General features: G+C 40.4%; 1 protein-coding gene across 5 annotated transcripts in view; it reads right to left on the bottom strand.

Annotated features, from left to right (window-relative positions):
• The window catches only part of erg (ETS transcription factor ERG), a 136,876-nt gene that overhangs the window by 31,747 nt on the left and 84,427 nt on the right, over nt 1-20,702 (bottom strand). For all 5 annotated transcript variants that reach the window (XM_079804627.1, XM_079804625.1, XM_079804629.1 and 2 more), the window contains one exon: nt 755-960. In XM_079804627.1, the coding sequence (XP_079660753.1) occupies nt 755-960 (206 nt within the window). The remainder of the gene's footprint in view (nt 1-754; nt 961-20,702) is intronic.

Genomic DNA, 20,702 nt, shown 5'->3' with positions numbered 1-20,702 from the left:
AGAAGAACAAGAACAAGAACAAGAACAAGAAGAACAAGAACAAGAACAAGAACAAGAAGAACAAGAACAAGAACAAGAAGAAGAAGAAGAAGAAGAAGAAGAAGAAGAAGAAGAAGAACACGAACACGAACAAGAACAAGAACAAGAACAAGAAGAAGAAGAAGAAGAAGAACAAGAAGAACAAGAACAAGAAGAACAAGAACAAGAACAAGAAGAACAAGAAGAAGAACAAGAAGAACAAGAAGAACAAGAACAAGAACAAGAAGAAGAAGAAGAAGAAGAACAAGAAGAAGAACAAGAACAAGAAGAACAAGAACAAGAAGAACAAGAACAAGAAGAACAAGAAGAACAAGAACAAGAACAAGAACAAGAACAAGAACAAGAAGAACAAGAACAAGAACAAGAACAAGAAGAAGAAGAAGAAGAAGAAGAAGAAGAAGAAGACAGTTGCAGCGGGCGGGAGGAAGAGGGAAAAAGTAGCGGGAAGTGAACTTCAAGGAGAGTAGAGTAGATGAGTGTGACGTGCGATGATGGATCAGGACGCTGACGGCCAAAATCAAAATATATTGTGTAGTTATAAACTCTTTAGACTCTTTTTTTTAAAGTTTGTGGGTAAGAATCGTGTAAAAAAAAAAATCCCTTATTTTGTGGATGGATTCCGGGAAATCTCCCTTATTTCCAATGTTCAATGTTGACAGCTATGCTGTGAGTGGAGCCGGACACACTTCAGCCCTCAGAGCGTCCGCGGACTCACCTGGAGCCGCTCACCTGCGCGCCGCACTCCAGCTTCACGCTCACGCGGCCAAGGGGCGGAGCCAGCCAGTCCTGCTGATGCACTCTGGGACTGAGTTTGCTCTGGCCGTACTCTCCAGCGGAGGCCGTCATGTCTGCTTTAGAATGAGCCGCTCCGTACGAACACTCGAATAAAGACTGATCCTCACTCACCACCGACAGCGCCTCCTGCAGGACACACACACACACACACGTGACGTACATCAGATTACTGAAAGAGTAAGTACATTTTTGGCGGGGCTTGGCTCTATCCAGCTATTGATTGGATGTTGAGGTGTGGGCGTGGCTCTGAAGCTTGCAGGGGCGGGGTTTAAATGTACAGAGAGAACAGTCTGATGTGTGTGTGTGTGTGTGTGTGAGAGTCTGAGTGTGTGTGTGAGTGTGTGTGTGTGTGTGAGTCTGTGTGTGTGAGTCTGGGTGTGAGTGTAAGAGCATGTGAGGATCTTCACTGGAAGATTCAGTTAGGACATTCTGATTAAACACTACAAGATCTAAAATAATATCTATAACACACTCACTCACACACTCACAGATACACTCACACATACACACACACACACACACACACACACACACACACACACACACACACACACACACACACACACACACACACACACACACACACACACACTCCCAAGCTCACACACTCACAGGCTCACACACACTTAAAATTATGTTAAATACAAAATATAATTAGCATATGTTAATGGTCAGATTTAAATCATGTTCATATGTGTGTGAGTGAGTGAGTGAGTGAGTGTGTGAGCCTGTGAGTGTGTGTGTGTGTGTGAGTGAGTGAGTGTGTGTGTGAACCTGTGAGTGTGTGTGTGTGCTGATGTTTTATGGCTCATGTGTTCTGATCTGGAGAGGAACGGCTCTGTTTACTCATGAGATCTTCAGAACAGCAGAGACTCACATATCCATATCAATATCTGCCAATAATGTGTCTTAGGCTGCGTTCACACTGCAGGGCTTAATGCTCAATTCCGATTTTTCGAAAAAATGCGATTTTTTTTTGCAAGGCTGTTCACATTTCCAATTAAATGCGACCTTTTGTGATCTCCTGTGTGAACGTGAAATGACCCAGAAGTGACCCGCATGCGCAGAAGAGAACTCAACGGTCAACGACGTCACTTGTTGTTTACGGAAGTAGCCAAATATGGGCGTCAGCATTGGAGTTCGTTTAGCTTTATTAAAGTTATTTTCGCAACGGAGCCAGCACCATTACAACCTTCTCATGTTAAGAAGAAAATTAAAAAAGAGGAGGAGAGCAAGGTTTTTGGCCATGGCGTTTTGTGGAGCAGTGGTAGCAACGTCGGTACAGAGAAACGTGTGTGTGCGGAGTCGCAGCCAGGAGTGGTGGGATACTGATGTGAGTGGCTTTACTGATACCGAATTCGTCAGTAACTTCAGAATGACCAGATCCACCTTCAATTATGTTTGTGAGCGCCTTCAACTAACTTTGTCACGGGAAGAGACACGTCTGCGCCGGCCCATAACAGTGCAGAAACGCGTCGGAGTTGGAGTGTATTGGCTAGCAACAGGTGCGTACTTCTTTTATTTATAGTTGTTTATCTTCTCATTCCCGCCTACTTCAACGTACAATGATGACGTTTGTCGCGTATCAACGACGTGCGGGTCGGATACATGTGACCTGGCAGTTCAGACTGAAGACGCATTTCAAAAGATCGGATATGTATCGGATTTGGACCACATACCCAAGTGGCCTGGGTCGCATTTGAAAAGATCGGATCTGTGTCGTTCAGACTGTCATGAAAAGATCAGATACAGGTCGAATAAGGGCAAAAAAATCGGAATTGGGTCGTTTCAGCCTGCAGTGTGAACGCAGCCTTAGTAAGAGGATATTTGAATGCTCGTGTTTTATGAAAGCGGTGATGAATTGAGAAATCAACTTTCCTTTGAGCCTTTGATATATAAAGTTCATGGTGAAGTTTCAGAGCTGAAACGTCCTTGTTAGTCAAAGAAAAGCTTTTATTGACAGAAAACGAGAGATCTCAGAATATGTCGATCACTGATGTCATAGACTGCAGAAGCTCCGCCTTAAGCCCCGCCCACCGACTCGTGGAGCTAAACATGCAGTTCCAGCTCACGTGTGTAAGACACTGCGTGTTTGTTCGCTTCATTTAACCGCGGATTCGTTTGTAAACAGGACACAGGTGGAGATTGGATCTGCAGACAGATTGAGATTAAAACATAACGCTGTGCTTCTGGATCCCACAGGAACGCTGAACACACTGATGTGAGTAAAACATGTGTTTATATGTGTTAGTGTTGCATTATTACAGATGGTTTGATGTCTATTGATGACACACCTCAGCACGCGCTCACAGGCTGGAGAAGCTGCTATTGGTTCATTCGGTATCAGACTCGGACTTGTAACGCCAGCTCGCAAAGCCCAACGTCCCGGAGTGTGTGTTTTTCAGACGGGCTATCACCGGCGGGCTGTAGTGAAATAACAATCCTTTCTTGTGCGTGTGTGTGTGTGTGTGTGTGTGTACGGTTCGCGTACGAACCATATATGATCGGGCGAAATGATACAGAAATAATCAATGGCGAGTGATGAGAGATGAATGTGTTTGATAAAGATATTTTACGAGTCCTGTGAGTGTTTCTCCACACGCTTTCAAAACCATCCTCACATATACTGAGAGGAGCTGAAGCTCATTAAATATGCAAATCTTATCCAATCCTAGCCGTGGGCGTTTACTTCCAACTCTTCAGTGCGGCACGCCCATCAAAACCCAGCGCTTCTTCAGAGAGCCTCAAAACCAGGGCAGAAAACAGACTATTACTGATTCATGATGAGGTTTCTGAATGTAAAAACCACTTGACCTGAGACAACAGTAGAAAAAAGCCCCTTTAAAACATAATGCAAAGATGATTGACAGATGAACTAATAACCCTTCCTCAAAAGCTGAAGATCATGTTTGATTCTCATGATTTTATAATAAATGATGATGATGATGAAGTAAAGCTGCTTCAGTCCAGATGAAATATCTGTAATAATATCAATATAGTTATAGTTGATGAATCGGGCCAGATCTGAGCTCCAGCTGAAGGAGATGGTGTGTGTGTGTGTGTGTGTGTGTGTGGGCATGTTTTTGTGAAATATCAGGACACAAATGTGTATAATGACATGGGTATTACAAAAAGAGGGTGAAATATGAGGACGTTCCCCATGTCCTCACTTTTCAAAATGCTTATAAATCACAGAATGAGGTTTTTTTTCACAGAAAGTGAACTGCACAGTCTCCTGTGATGGGTAGGTTTAGGGGCAGGGGCAGTGTGTGTGTGTGTGTGTGTGTGTGTGTGTGTGTGTGTGTGTGTGTGTGTGTGTGTGTGTGATGGGTAGGTTTAGGGGCAGTGTAAGGGGATAGAAAATACGGTTTGTACGGTATAAAAACCATTACGCCTATGGAATGTCCTCACATTTCACAAAAACAAACGTGTGTGTGTGTGTGTGTGTGTGTGTGTGTGTGTGTGTGTGTGTGTGTGTGTGTGTGTGTGTGTGTGTGTGTGTGTGTGTGTGTGTGTGTGTGTGTGTGTGACGGGTCATCAGGCCAGATCTGAGCTCCAGCTGAAGGCGTTTTACTGGATGACAGAAACTCCCAGTGTTACTGCGGCCGCTCCTCTGGGATCAGCGGGAGGAAAAGGAAACGATGTGGGAAACCAGATGAATGTGCGGCCGCTGATAACGGCTCGGAGAGGCCATTACTGGCCTTCACACCTCCTCCGCTTCATCAGCACTAATACAGCCGGACACCACCAATCACAGACACCCATCACGGGCTCTCAGCCAATCAGAGGGCACTGCAGTGATTGACAGTCTGCACACCAGTGAGAAATCACATTCATATTCAGTTATATCACTGAGAACAAAACCTGAACTGAGTTGATCTGAACAATTACTCTATTGATGCTTTACAGCAGAGTGTCTCATAACTGATGAACACTGATATTAAACTGAAGTAACTCGACACTGAACTAAACTGAATCAACACTGAACTGAATTAAATCAACACTGAACTGAATCAACACTGAACTGAATCAACAGTGAACTGAACTGAATTAAATCAACACTGAACTGAACTGAATCAACACTGAACTGAATTAAATAAACACTGAACTGAATCAACACTGAACTGAATTAAATCAACACTGAACTGAATTAAATCAACACTGAACTGAATCAACAGTGAACTGAACTGAATTAAATCAACACTGAAATGAATCAACAGTGAACTGAATTAAATCAACAATGAACTGAACTGAATCAACAGTGAATTAAATCAACACTGAAATGAATCAACAGTGAACTGAACTGAATCAACAGTGAACTGAATCAACAGTGAACTGAATCAACAGTGAACTGAAACAACATTGAACTGAAACAACATTGAACTGAATCAACACTGAACTGAACTGAATAAAAGCTGAACTGAACTGAATCAACACTGAACTGAATCAACACTGAACTGAATCAATATTGAACTGAATTAAATCAACACTGAACTGAATTAAATCAACACTGAACTGAATTAAATCAACACTGAACGGAATTAAATCAACATTGAACTGAATTAAATCAACACTGAACTGAATTAAATCAACACTGAGCTGAACTGAATTAAATCAACACTGAACTGAATTAAATCAACACTGAGCTGAACTGAATTAAATCAACACTGAACTGAATTAAATCAACACTGAACTGACTTAAGTCAACACTGAACTGAATTAAATCAACACTGAACTGAATTAAATCAACACTGAACTGAATTAAATCAACACTGAACTGAATTAAATAAACATTGAAATGAATTAAATCAACATTGAACTGAATTAAATCAACACTGAACTGAATTAAATAAACATTGAACTGAATTAAATAAACATTGAATTGAATTAAATCAACACTGAACTGAACTGAATAAACACTGAACTGAACTGAATCAACACTGAACTGAATCAATATTGAACTGAATTAAATCAACACTGAACTGAATTAAATCAACACTGAACTGAATTAAATCAACACTGAACTGAATTAAATCAACACTGAACGGAATTAAATCAACATTGAACTGAATTAAATCAACACTGAGCTGAACTGAATTAAATCAACACTGAGCTGAACTGAATTAAATCAACACTGAACTGAATTTGTCAGGGTCCTGCCCTGTCAGTCTTGTCTGTCTTGTGTCTGTTCAATGTTTCTTTGTTTGTCTTGTGTCTGACCACATGGTTCTGTCTTTGTTTGTGTTGGCCATGTGCTCCTCTCGTCCCACCTCCTTGTTTCCCTTTACCACGCCCCCTTGTTTAGTCCTCGTCTAGTCCTTGTTTGATTCATTGTGTTCACCTGATCCTCATGTGCTCTTCCCTTTTATATTGAGCTCATTTCCCTCTTGTCCTTGCTGGTTCGTTGTGTGCTTTTGTTGTATGCCTCGTGTCTAGCTAACCTTGTCCTGGTGATAGTAGTTTATCTCGTCTAGTATAGTTTTTGGTTACTTTTTTCCTATCCTTATTTTCTCTCTCTAGTTTCCTGCAACATTACAGATTTAGTTTCTAGTTCCAGTTATTTATTTTTAGTTTTTATTTATTTTGCCTTTTCTCTCTTGAGAAATCTTTCTTCTGTTTTCTGTTTTGGATTCTAGTTACTTTGTTGGCATTTATTCCTATTCTTAGTTTTTGCTTTTTGCTCATGTTTGTTTCTCTTGTTGTCTCGTCTTGAGTCTTGTGTGTTGTCTTGTGGTGTTTCCCGTCCTGCATCCTGTTCCACCCTGGTCACCCTGGACTCTCCTGGCCTGGCAACCAGTCTGGTTTCACAGCAAGTCACATCACCTACTGTCAAGCCTGGTTCCTCGAGCTGCTGCCTCGTCTCCATCATTGGCCATCCCATCCCTGCTGTCTCTACCCTGACCAGCCACTTCTCCCATTGTGTCCTGCCCCTATTGTTTGGACTTTGTTCCTGTCTCACCAGTCTTGTCCTGTGTCAAATATTGTTAATAAATTTCACCCCCTGCTCATTCTGCATCTGGGTCCTCACTCTCAGTACCCTGACAGAACGAACCAGCCACGACAGGACCCAGCAATGAGCATCCGTGTTTCTCCCCCTGCGACTGCCCAAGAGAGACTGGCATTCCAGAAGGGATTGTTATCGCTTCGCCAGGAGGACCGGGAGGTACGGTCCTTTGCCCAGTTTTTCTGGACCTTGGCAAGGGGCCTGAAGTACCCTGACTCAACCCTTAAAGCGGCATTCAATCTCTGCTTGAATGATCCCCTACCACAATGGGAGATGGATCAGCTAGCGGTACTGGACTATTGGAATTTTGCTAATTACCTGCACCACCGCAAAGACTGGCAGATCCTTACGCCCCCGGAGTCTGATCACAGTGGCCAACCCGCTCTCCCACCCTCGTCGAGTCAAGTCCCAGATCATCATCTGAGTCCTACTGAGCAGCGACGGTTGAGAAGGAAGAGGGCGGCTCGGACTGCTGCATCTGTCTCTTGTTCCACCAAGTCAGTTCCGGCCATTCCTGCCCGTCCAGAGACCGTCGAGTCTGACGCTGCAGCCAGTCCAGAGCCAGTCGAGTCCTCCGCTCCTGCCAGTCCAGAGTCCGCTCCTGCCAGTCCAGAGTCCGCTCCTGCCAGTCCAGAGTCCGCTCCTGCCAGTCCTCAGAAGCGGAGGAGAAGGAAGGCCAATGTTGGCAAGTCAGATGCCCTTCTAGAGGCCCCTAACCTGTTGGTCCAGGAGGGCCTGAATCAAGAGGCTCCGGCCCCAGAGACCAGTCCAGTGTCGGCTCCAGCCCCAGAGACCAGTCCAGTGTCGGCTCCAGCCCCAGAGACCAGTCCAGTGTCGGCTCCAGCCCCAGAGACCAGTCCAGTGTCGGCTCCAGCCCCAGAGACCAGTCCAGTGTCGGCTCCAGCCCCAGAGACCAGTCCAGTGTCGGCTCCAGCCCCAGAGACCAGTCCAGTGTCGGCTCCAGCCCCAGAGACCAGTCCAGTGTCGGCTCCAGCCCCAGAGACCAGTCCAGTGTCGGCTCCAGCCCCAGAGACCAGTCCAGTGTCGGCTCCAGCCCCAGAGACCAGTCCAGTGTCGGCTCCAGCCCCAGAGACCAGTCCAGTGTCGGCTCCAGCCCCAGAGACCAGTCCAGTGTCGGCTCCAGCCCCAGAGACCAGTCCAGTGTCGGCTCCAGCCCCAGTGACCAGTCCAGTGTCGGCTCCAGCCCCTGTGCCAAGTCCAGAATCTGTCAAGTCAGCTCCTGCCCAGGAGTTCACTCAAGTCCTCCCACAGTCGATTGAGACGGTTGCAGTCACACCAGAAGCGGCCAGTCATGCGCGGTTCTGCCCCCAGAGGAGAGGGCATGTTGTGCAGTCAAATGCCCTTTTGGAGATCCTAAACCCACTGGTCCAGGAGGGTCCGGTTTCAGCGGTCTCTAATCAAATGGCCCAGGAAGACCCAACCCTGTTGGATCTGTATCCAGTGATTTCAGAGGCATTTAGTCTGGTTGAACCAAACTCTAAGCCACCTACTTCACCAGCTATTCCTGTGCTGAAGGAACCTGTGACTGCGCAGCCTGAATCACTTACCAGTCCTGTCATGGCCAAGCTGGGCATTCAAATCAACACCGCTACCTCAACGGAAACTGTTCCTGACCTGGCCATGGAGGCTACCTCAGAACAGCTAGCAAGCCCATTTGAGCCCTCAGAAACTGATGTCTGTCATGTAATGTTCTCAGAGACCATTCCTGTTTGTAATGTCATGTCCCTTGAAACCGTTCCTGTTCCAGCCACAGAGGCTTCTCCAGAGCATCCATGTCTTCCTGTTAAAGTCACAAGGACCGTCTCAGGGATATTATCCAGTGAAATCATGCCCACAGAGACTGACCCTGTCAGTCCTGTTATTTCTCCTGAGTCTGCTTCTGACCTGGTCACGGAGGCCATTTCAGGGCATCTTTCTCTGCCCGTTATAGCCACGGAGGCCACCTCTGAGCTGCTCACCAGCAATGATTCGCCTAATGAAAGACTTCCTGCCAGTCTCGTCATGCCCACTGAGACTGTTTCTGCCACTCTCGACTCAGCCAAGAGGTCTGCTTCAGCCCTAAAGTCTTCAGCAGGGTGTATTTCTTCTAAATCTGATAAAGCCCTTGAAGCTGTTCCTGACATCACGTTTGTCCGGGAGTCGTCAAAACAGTCGTCATTACCAGCCAGTGCCGTTATGGCTCCTGAATTCATTCCCAAGCATTCCCCTAATCAAGAGACTTTCCCTGCATCTGTTCCTGACCCCAAACCCTGCTGGAGGTCCCCACCAGTGAAGTGGCCCTCGATCTCTAGAAGTGCCACTAATCAGTTTCCCGTCCCTCCCATCCCGTCTTTGGTGTTGCCTGGCCGTCATGTTCCTCCAAAGCCAGCACCTCCATGGGCAGTTCCTAACCATACCGCTGGATTGACTCCTACCCTCCCTGCTCCACCCCCTCTGTTTCCTGGCTGTTATGGGACGCCGATGTTTACACCCCTCCTGCCCTCCCAGTTGCTACCCCCTTTGACTCCTTTGCCTCGTGTGGACGCCTGGAGGCGTCCATTGGGGGAGGGGTACTGTCAGGGTCCTGCCCTGTCAGTCTTGTCTGTCTTGTGTCTGTTCAATGTTTCTTTGTTTGTCTTGTGTCTGACCACATGGTTCTGTCTTTGTTTGTGTTGGCCATGTGCTCCTCTCGTCCCACCTCCTTGTTTCCCTTTACCACGCCCCCTTGTTTAGTCCTCGTCTAGTCCTTGTTTGATTCATTGTGTTCACCTGATCCTCATGTGCTCTTCCCTTTTATATTGAGCTCATTTCCCTCTTGTCCTTGCTGGTTCGTTGTGTGCTTTTGTTGTATGCCTCGTGTCTAGCTAACCTTGTCCTGGTGATAGTAGTTTATCTCGTCTAGTATAGTTTTTGGTTACTTTTTTCCTATCCTTATTTTCTCTCTCTAGTTTCCTGCAACATTACAGATTTAGTTTCTAGTTCCAGTTATTTATTTTTAGTTTTTATTTATTTTGCCTTTTCTCTCTTGAGAAATCTTTCTTCTGTTTTCTGTTTTGGATTCTAGTTACTTTGTTGGCATTTATTCCTATTCTTAGTTTTTGCTTTTTGCTCATGTTTGTTTCTCTTGTTGTCTCGTCTTGAGTCTTGTGTGTTGTCTTGTGGTGTTTCCCGTCCTGCATCCTGTTCCACCCTGGTCACCCTGGACTCTCCTGGCCTGGCAACCAGTCTGGTTTCACAGCAAGTCACATCACCTACTGTCAAGCCTGGTTCCTCGAGCTGCTGCCTCGTCTCCATCATTGGCCATCCAATCCCTGCTGTCTCTACCCTGACCAGCCACTTCTCCCATTGTGTCCTGCCCCTATTGTTTGGACTTTGTTCCTGTCTCACCAGTCTTGTCCTGTGTCAAATATTGTTAATAAATTTCACCCCCTGCTCATTCTGCATCTGGGTCCTCACTCTCAGTACCCTGACAGAATTAAATCAACACTGAGCTGAACTGAATTAAATCAACACTGAACTGAATTAAATCAACACTGAACTGAATTAAATCAACACTGAACTGAATTAAATAAACATTGAAATGAATTAAATCAACATTGAACTGAATTAAATCAACATTGAACTGAATTAAATCAACACTGAACTGAATTAAATCAACACTAAACTGAATTAAATAAACATTGAACTGAATTAAATAAACATTGAACTGAATTAAATCAACACTGAACTGAATTAAATCAACACTGAACTGAACTGAACTGAATCAACACTGAACTGAATTAAATCAACACTGAACTGAATTAAATCAACACTGAACTGAATTAAATCAACACTGAACTGAACTGAATCAACACTGAACTGAAATGAATCAACACTGAACTGAATCAACACTGAACTGAATTAAAATCAACACTGAACTGAACTGAATCAACACTGAACTTAAACACTGAACTGAATTAAATCAACACTGAACTGAATTAAATCAACACTGAACTTAATTGAATCAACACTGAACTGAATGAAATTAAATCAACACTGAACTGAATTAAATCAACACTGAACTGAATCAACACTGAACTGAATCAACACTGAACTGAATCAACACTGAACTGAATCAACACTGAACTGAACTGAATCAACACTGAACTGAATCAACACTGAACTGAATTAAATCAACACTGAACTGAACTGAATCAACACTGAACTGAATCAACACTGAACTGAATCAACACTGAACTGAACTGAATCAACACTGAACTGAATCAACACTGAACTGAATTAAATCAACACTGAACTGAATTAAATCAACACTGAACTGAAACAACACTGAACTGAACTGAATCAACACTGAACTGAATCAACACTGAACTGAATCAACACTGAACTGAATTAAATCAACACTGAACTTAATTAAAATCAACACTGAACTGAATTAAATCAACACTGAACTGAATCAACGCTGAACTTAATTAAAATCAACACAGAACTGAACTGAATCAACACTGAACTGAATCAACACTGAACTGAATTAAATCAACACTGAACTGAATTAAATCAACACTGAACTGAATTAAATCAACATTGAACTGAATTAAATCAACACTGAACTGAATTAAATAAACATTGAACTGAATTAAATCAACACTGAACTGAATTAAATCAACACTGAACGGAATTAAATCAACATTGAACTGAATTAAATCAACACTGAACTGAATTAAATAAACATTGAACTGAATTAAATCAACACTGAACTGAACTAAATCAACATTGAACTGAATTAAATCAACACTGAACTGAATTAAATCAACACTGAACTGAATTAAATAAACATTGAACTGAACTGAATCAACACTGAACTGAATCAACACTGAACTGAATTAAAATCAACACTGAACTGAATTAAATCAACACTGAACTGAACTGAATCAACACTGAACTGAATCAACACTGAACTGAATCAAATCAACACTGAACTGAATCAACACTGAACTGAACTGAATCAACACTGAACTGAATCAACACTGAACTGAATTAAATCAACACTGAACTGAATCAACACTGAACTTAATTAAAATCAACACTGAACTGAATTAAATCAACACTGAACTGAATTAAATCAAAACTGAACTGAATTAAGTCAACACTGAACTGAATTAAATCAACACTGAACTGAATTAAATCAACACTGAACTGAATTAAATCAACACTGAACTGAACTGAATCAACACTGAACTGAACTGAATCAACACTGAACTGAATCAACACTGAACTGAATTAAAATCAACACTGAACTGAATTAAATCAACACTGAACTGAACTGAATCAACACTGAACTGAATCAACACTGAACTGAATTAAATCAACACTGAACTGAATTAAATCAACATTGAACTGAATTAAATCAACACTGAACTGAATTAAATAAACATTGAACTGAATTAAATCAACACTGAACTGAATTAAATCAACATTGAACTGAATTAAATCAACACTGAACTGAATTAAATCAACACTGAACTGAATTAAATAAACATTGAACTGAACTGAATCAACACTGAACTGAATCAACACTGAACTGAATTAAAATCAACACTGAACTGAATTAAATCAACACTGAACTGAACTGAATCAACACTGAACTGAATCAACACTGAACTGAATCAAATCAACACTGAACTGAATCAACACTGAACTGAACTGAATCAACACTGAACTGAATCAACACTGAACTGAATTAAATCAACACTGAACTGAATCAACACTGAACTTAATTAAAATCAACACTGAACTGAATTAAATCAACACTGAACTGAATTAAATCAAAACTGAACTGAATTAAGTCAACACTGAACTGAATTAAATCAACACTGAACTTAATTGAATCAACACTGAACTGAATGAAATTAAATCAACACTGAACTGAATTAAATCAACACTGAACTGAATCAACACTGAACTGAATCAACACTGAACTGAATCAACACTGAACTGAATCAACACTGAACTGAACTGAATCAACACTGAACTGAATCAACACTGAACTGAATTAAATCAACACTGAACTGAACTGAATCAACACTGAACTGAATCAACACTGAACTGAATCAACACTGAACTGAATCAACACTGAACTGAATTAAATCAACACTGAACTGAATTAAATCAACACTGAACTGAAACAACACTGAACTGAACTGAATCAACACTGAACTGAATCAACACTGAACTGAATCAACACTGAACTGAATTAAATCAACACTGAACTTAATTAAAATCAACACTGAACTGAATTAAATCAACACTGAACTGAATCAACGCTGAACTTAATTAAAATCAACACAGAACTGAACTGAATCAACACTGAACTGAATCAACACTGAACTGAATTAAATCAACACTGAACTGAATTAAATCAACACTGAACTGAATTAAATCAACATTGAACTGAATTAAATCAACACTGAACTGAATTAAATCAACACTGAACGGAATTAAATCAACATTGAACTGAATTAAATCAACACTGAACTGAATTAAATAAACATTGAACTGAATTATATCAACACTGAACTGAATTAAATCAACATTGAACTGAATTAAATCAACACTGAACTGAATTAAATCAACACTGAACTGAATTAAATAAACATTGAACTGAACTGAATCAACACTGAACTGAATCAACACTGAACTGAATTAAAATCAACACTGAACTGAATTAAATCAACACTGAACTGAATTAAATCAACACTGAACTGAACTGAATCAACACTGAACTGAACTGAATCAACACTGAACTGAATCAACACTGAACTGAATTAAAATCAACACTGAACTGAATTAAATCAACACTGAACTGAACTGAATCAACACTGAACTGAATCAACACTGAACTGAATTAAATCAACACTGAACTGAATTAAATCAACATTGAACTGAATTAAATCAACACTGAACTGAATTAAATCAACACTGAACGGAATTAAATCAACACTGAACGGAATTAAATCAACATTGAACTGAATTAAATCAACACTGAGCTGAACTGAATTAAATCAACACTGAGCTGAACTGAATTAAATCAACACTGAACTGAATTAAATCAACACTGAGCTGAACTGAATTAAATCAACACTGAACTGAATTAAATCAACACTGAACTGAATTAAATCAACACTGAACTGAATTAAATAAACATTGAAATGAATTAAATCAACATTGAACTGAATTAAATCAACATTGAACTGAATTAAATCAACACTGAACTGAATTAAATCAACACTAAACTGAATTAAATAAACATTGAACTGAATTAAATAAACATTGAACTGAATTAAATCAACACTGAACTGAATTAAATCAACACTGAACTGAACTGAACTGAATCAACACTGAACTGAATTAAATCAACACTGAACTGAATTAAATCAACACTGAACTGAATTAAATCAACACTGAACTGAACTGAATCAACACTGAACTGAAATGAATCAACACTGAACTGAATCAACACTGAACTGAATTAAAATCAACACTGAACTGAACTGAATCAACACTGAACTTAAACACTGAACTGAATTAAATCAACACTGAACTGAATTAAATCAACACTGAACTTAATTGAATCAACACTGAACTGAATGAAATTAAATCAACACTGAACTGAACTGAATCAACACTGAACTGAATCAACACTGAACTGAATCAACACTGAACTGAATCAACACTGAACTGAATCAACACTGAACTGAACTGAATCAACACTGAACTGAATTAAATCAACACTGAACTGAACTGAATCAACACTGAACTGAATCAACACTGAACTGAATCAACACTGAACTGAACTGAATCAACACTGAACTGAATCAACACTGAACTGAATTAAATCAACACTGAACTGAATTAAATCAACACTGAACTGAAACAACACTGAACTGAACTGAATCAACACTGAACTGAATCAACACTGAACTGAATCAACACTGAACTGAATTAAATCAACACTGAACTTAATTAAAATCAACACTGAACTGAATTAAATCAACACTGAACTGAATCAACGCTGAACTTAATTAAAATCAACACAGAACTGAACTGAATCAACACTGAACTGAATCAACACTGAACTGAATTAAATCAACACTGAACTGAATTAAATCAACACTGAACTGAATTAAATCAACATTGAACTGAATTAAATCAACACTGAACTGAATTAAATCAACACTGAACGGAATTAAATCAACATTGAACTGAATTAAATCAACACTGAACTGAATTAAATAAACATTGAACTGAATTACATCAACACTGAACTGAATTAAATCAACATTGAACTGAATTAAATCAACACTGAACTGAATTAAATCAACACTGAACTGAATTAAATAAACATTGAACTGAACTGAATCAACACTGAACTGAATCAACACTGAACTGAATTAAAATCAACACTGAACTGAATTAAATAAACACTGAACTGAACTGAATCAACACTGAACTGAATCAACACTGAACTGAATCAAATCAACACTGAACTGAATCAACACTGAACTGAACTGAATCAACACTGAACTGAATCAACACTGAACTGAATTAAATCAACACTGAACTGAATCAACACTGAACTTAATTAAAATCAACACTGAACTGAATTAAATCAACACTGAACTGAATTAAATCAAAACTGAACTGAATTAAGTCAACACTGAACTGAATTAAATCAACACTGAACTGAATTAAATCAACACTGAACTGAATTAAATCAACACTGAACTGAACTGAATCAACACTGAACTGAATCAACACTGAACTGAATTAAAATCAACACTGAACTGAATTAAATCAACACTGAACTGAACTGAATCAACACTGAACTGAATCAACACTGAACTGAATTAAATCAACACTGAACTGAATTAAATCAACATTGAACTGAATTAAATCAACACTGAACTGAATTAAATAAACATTGAACTGAATTAAATCAACACTGAACTGAATTAAATCAACATTGAACTGAATTAAATCAACACTGAACTGAATTAAATCAACACTGAACTGAATTAAATAAACATTGAACTGAACTGAATCAACACTGAACTGAATCAACACTGAACTGAATTAAAATCAACACTGAACTGAATTAAATCAACACTGAACTGAACTGAATCAACACTGAACTGAATCAACACTGAACTGAATCAAATCAACACTGAACTGAATCAACACTGAACTGAACTGAATCAACACTGAACTGAATCAACACTGAACTGAATTAAATCAACACTGAACTGAATCAACACTGAACTTAATTAAAATCAACACTGAACTGAATTAAATCAACACTGAACTGAATTAAATCAAAACTGAACTGAATTAAGTCAACACTGAACTGAATTAAATCAACACTGAACTTAATTGAATCAACACTGAACTGAATGAAATTAAATCAACACTGAACTGAATTAAATCAACACTGAACTGAATCAACACTGAACTGAATCAACACTGAACTGAATCAACACTGAACTGAATCAACACTGAACTGAACTGAATCAACACTGAACTGAATCAACACTGAACTGAATTAAATCAACACTGAACTGAACTGAATCAACACTGAACTGAATCAACACTGAACTGAATCAACACTGAACTGAATCAACACTGAACTGAATTAAATCAACACTGAACTGAATTAAATCAACACTGAACTGAAACAACACTGAACTGAACTGAATCAACACTGAACTGAATCAACACTGAACTGAATCAACACTGAACTGAATTAAATCAACACTGAACTTAATTAAAATCAACACTGAACTGAATTAAATCAACACTGAACTGAATCAACGCTGAACTTAATTAAAATCAACACAGAACTGAACTGAATCAACACTGAACTGAATCAACACTGAACTGAATTAAATCAACACTGAACTGAATTAAATCAACACTGAACTGAATTAAATCAACATTGAACTGAATTAAATCAACACTGAACTGAATTAAATCAACACTGAACGGAATTAAATCAACATTGAACTGAATTAAATCAACACTGAACTGAATTAAATAAACATTGAACTGAATTAAATCAACACTGAACTGAATTAAATCAACATTGAACTGAATTAAATCAACACTGAACTGAATTAAATCAACACTGAACTGAATTAAATAAACATTGAACTGAACTGAATCAACACTGAACTGAATCAACACTGAACTGAATTAAAATCAACACTGAACTGAATTAAATCAACACTGAACTGAATTAAATCAACACTGAACTGAACTGAATCAACACTGAACTGAACTGAATCAACACTGAACTGAATCAACACTGAACTGAATTAAAATCAACACTGAACTGAATTAAATCAACACTGAACTGAACTGAATCAACACTGAACTGAATCAACACTGAACTGAATTAAATCAACACTGAACTGAATTAAATCAACATTGAACTGAATTAAATCAACACTGAACTGAATTAAATCAACACTGAACGGAATTAAATCAACACTGAACTGAATTAAATCAACATTGAACTGAATTAAATCAACACTGAACTGAATTAAATCAACACTGAACTGAATTAAATAAACATTGAACTGAACTGAATCAACACTGAACTGAATCAACACTGAACGGAATTTAATCAACACTGAACTGAACTGAATCAACACTGAACTGAATCAAATCAACACTGAACTGAATTAAATCAACACTGAACTGAATCAACACTGAACTTAATTAAAATCAACACTGAACTGAACTGAATCAACACTGAACTGAATCAAATAAACACTGAACTGAATCAACACTGAACTTAATTAAAATCAACACTGAACTGAATTAAATCAACACTGAACTGAATTAAGTCAACACTGAACTGAATTAAATCAACACTGAACTGAATTAAATCAACACTGAACTGAATTAAATCAACACTGAACTGAACTGAATCAACACTGAACTGAACTGAATCAACACTGAACTGAATCAACACTGAACTGAATTAAAATCAACACTGAACTGAATTAAATCAACACTGAACTGAACTGAATCAACACTGAACTGAACTGAATCAACACTGAACTGAATCAAATCAACACTGAACTGAATTAAATCAACACTGAACTTAATTAAAATCAACACTGAACTGAACTGAATCAACACTGAACTGAATCAACACTGAACTGAATTAAATCAACACTGAACTGAATCAACACTGAACTTAATTAAAATCAACACTGAACTGAATCAACACTGAACTGAATCAACACTGAACTGAATTAAATCAACACTGAACTGAACTGAATCAACACTGAACTGAACTGAATCAACACTGAACTGAACTGAATCAACACTGAACTGAATCAACACTGAATTAAATCAACACTGAACTGAATCAACACTGAACTGAATCAACACTGAACTGAACTGAATCAACACTGAACTGAATCAACACTGAATTAAATCAACACTGAACTGAACTGAATCCACACTGAACTGAATCAACACTGAATTGAACTGAGCTGAATAACGATTCCACACTGCACATGAGTCTCTTCTTCAGTGTTTCTGACTGTTTTCCAGCACAAACATCTAAACAGAATCTTAAATCAAGACGAGAAAGAAGAGAAGAGAAATGACAGAAGAAATGAACTGACGAGCCTGTTGATGAGAGTGAAGCGGCTCTGAATCATCTGTCCTGAGTGAAGCGCTGGAGGAATAAAGCTGAGAGAGAGAGAGAGAGAGAGAGAGGGGGGTGGTGGGGGGGGAGCGAGAGAGAGAGAGAGAGAGAGAGAGAGGGGTGGTGGGGGGGGAGCGAGAGAGAGAGAGAGAGAGAGAGAGAGAGAGAGAGAGAGAGAGAGAGAGAGAGAGAGTGATTGTTTTAGGAGTTCAGTCCAGCAGGAGTTTCTGTGAAGCTCAGTAAGCGCTTGAGTTCATTCATGCTGCACACACACACACACACACACACACACACACACAGGAAGTGCCCTGCCACCGTTTCCTGCATTCCTGACAGCACGGGATAACAGGGGCTGGGAAAGGAAAAGAGGAAAGAGCCCATCCGTCGGCACTGGTGAGGCTCTAATGGAGCAGACGCCCGTCCCGTCGTTAACACCACATTAACCTCAACACACGCTGAGCCCTCGGCCAATGACGCGCCAGAGGGGCGGGGCCTCTGCCTGACTGACAGATGGGGCGAGGCTGCAGGAAACCTGTCTGATCTCAGTCAGAAATACATGCCCTAAATAAACCAGGAGCGGTGTGTGTGTGTGTGTGTGTGTGCCATCAGCGCATCTGATCATGAGTGTGTCTCTGCTCTGACTCTCACAAACAATCACAAATCAGCTGAAGAGAAGCGGAGAGGAAAACCCTGATCTGATGAGATTCCCAGCCGGCCATCTGTGCGAATCATCTGCGGTCAAACACGATGATGCGATCACGACCCATCTCACTGCATCTTAAAGGGACAGCACATCATTTACACACTCGTCTCACTCTCTGCTGTGGAACACGTTATGAAGAACACTGACCACTGACTTTCCCTGACCACTGACTTTCCCTGACCACTGACTTTCCCTGACCACTGACTTTCCCTGACCACTGACTTTCACTGACCACTGACTTTCCCTGAACACTGACTTTCACTGACCACTGACTTTCACTGACCACTGACTTTCCCTGAACACTGACTTTCACTGAACACTGACTTTCCCTGAACACTGACTTTCCCTGAACACTGACTTTCACTGACCACTGACTTTCCCTGAACACTGACTTTCCCTGACCACTGACTTTCCCTGACCACTGACTTTCCCTGAACACTGACTTTCCCTGAACACTGACTTTCCCTGACCACTGACTTTCCCTGACCACTGACTTTCCCTGAACACTGACTTTCCCTGAACACTGACTTTCCCTGAACACTGACTTTCCCTGAACACTGACTTTCCCTGACCACTGACTTTCACTGAACACTGACTTTCCCTGACCACTGACTTTCCCTGACCACTGACTTTCCCTGACTTTCACTGAACACTGACTTTCCCTGACCACTGACTTTCCCTGAACACTGACTTTCACTGACTTTCCCTGACCACTGACTTTCCCTGACCACTGACTTTCACTGACTTTCCCTGACCACTGACTTTCACTGACCACTGACTTTCCCTGAACACTGACTTTCCCTGAACACTGACTTTCCCTGACCACTGACTTTCCCTGACCACTGACTTTCCCTGACCACTGACTTTCACTGAACACTGACTTTCACTGACCACTGACTTTCACTGAACATTGACTTTCACTGAACACTGACTTTCCCTTAACACTGACTTTCACTGACCACTGACTTTCACTGACCACTGACTTTCACTGAACACTGACTTTCCCTGAACACTGACTTTCACTGACTTTCACTGACCACTGACTTTCACTGACCACTGACTTTCACTGAACACTGACTTTCACTGAACACTGACTTTCACTGAACACTGACTTTCACTGACTTTCACTGAACACTGACTTTCCCTGACCACTGACTTTCCCTGACCACTGACTTTCACTGACTTTCCCTGAACACTGACTTTCACTGAACACTGACTTTCCCTGACCACTGACTTTCACTGACTTTCCCTGAACACTGACTTTCACTGACTTTCCCTGACCACTGACTTTCCCTGACCACTGACTTTCACTGACTTTCCCTGAACACTGACTTTCACTGACCACTGACTTTCCCTGACCACTGACTTTCACTGACTTTCCCTGACCACTGACTTTCCCTGACCACTGACTTTCACTGACTTTCCCTGAACACTGACTTTCACTG

The sequence above is a fragment of the Gobio gobio genome, assembly GCF_949357685.1.
Source record: "Gobio gobio genome assembly, chromosome: 22".
In the NCBI taxonomy this organism is placed as follows: domain Eukaryota; kingdom Metazoa; phylum Chordata; class Actinopteri; order Cypriniformes; family Gobionidae; genus Gobio; species Gobio gobio.
The sequence above is the reverse complement of the archived record's forward strand: the minus strand, read 5'-3'. Positions and strand labels throughout refer to the sequence as shown.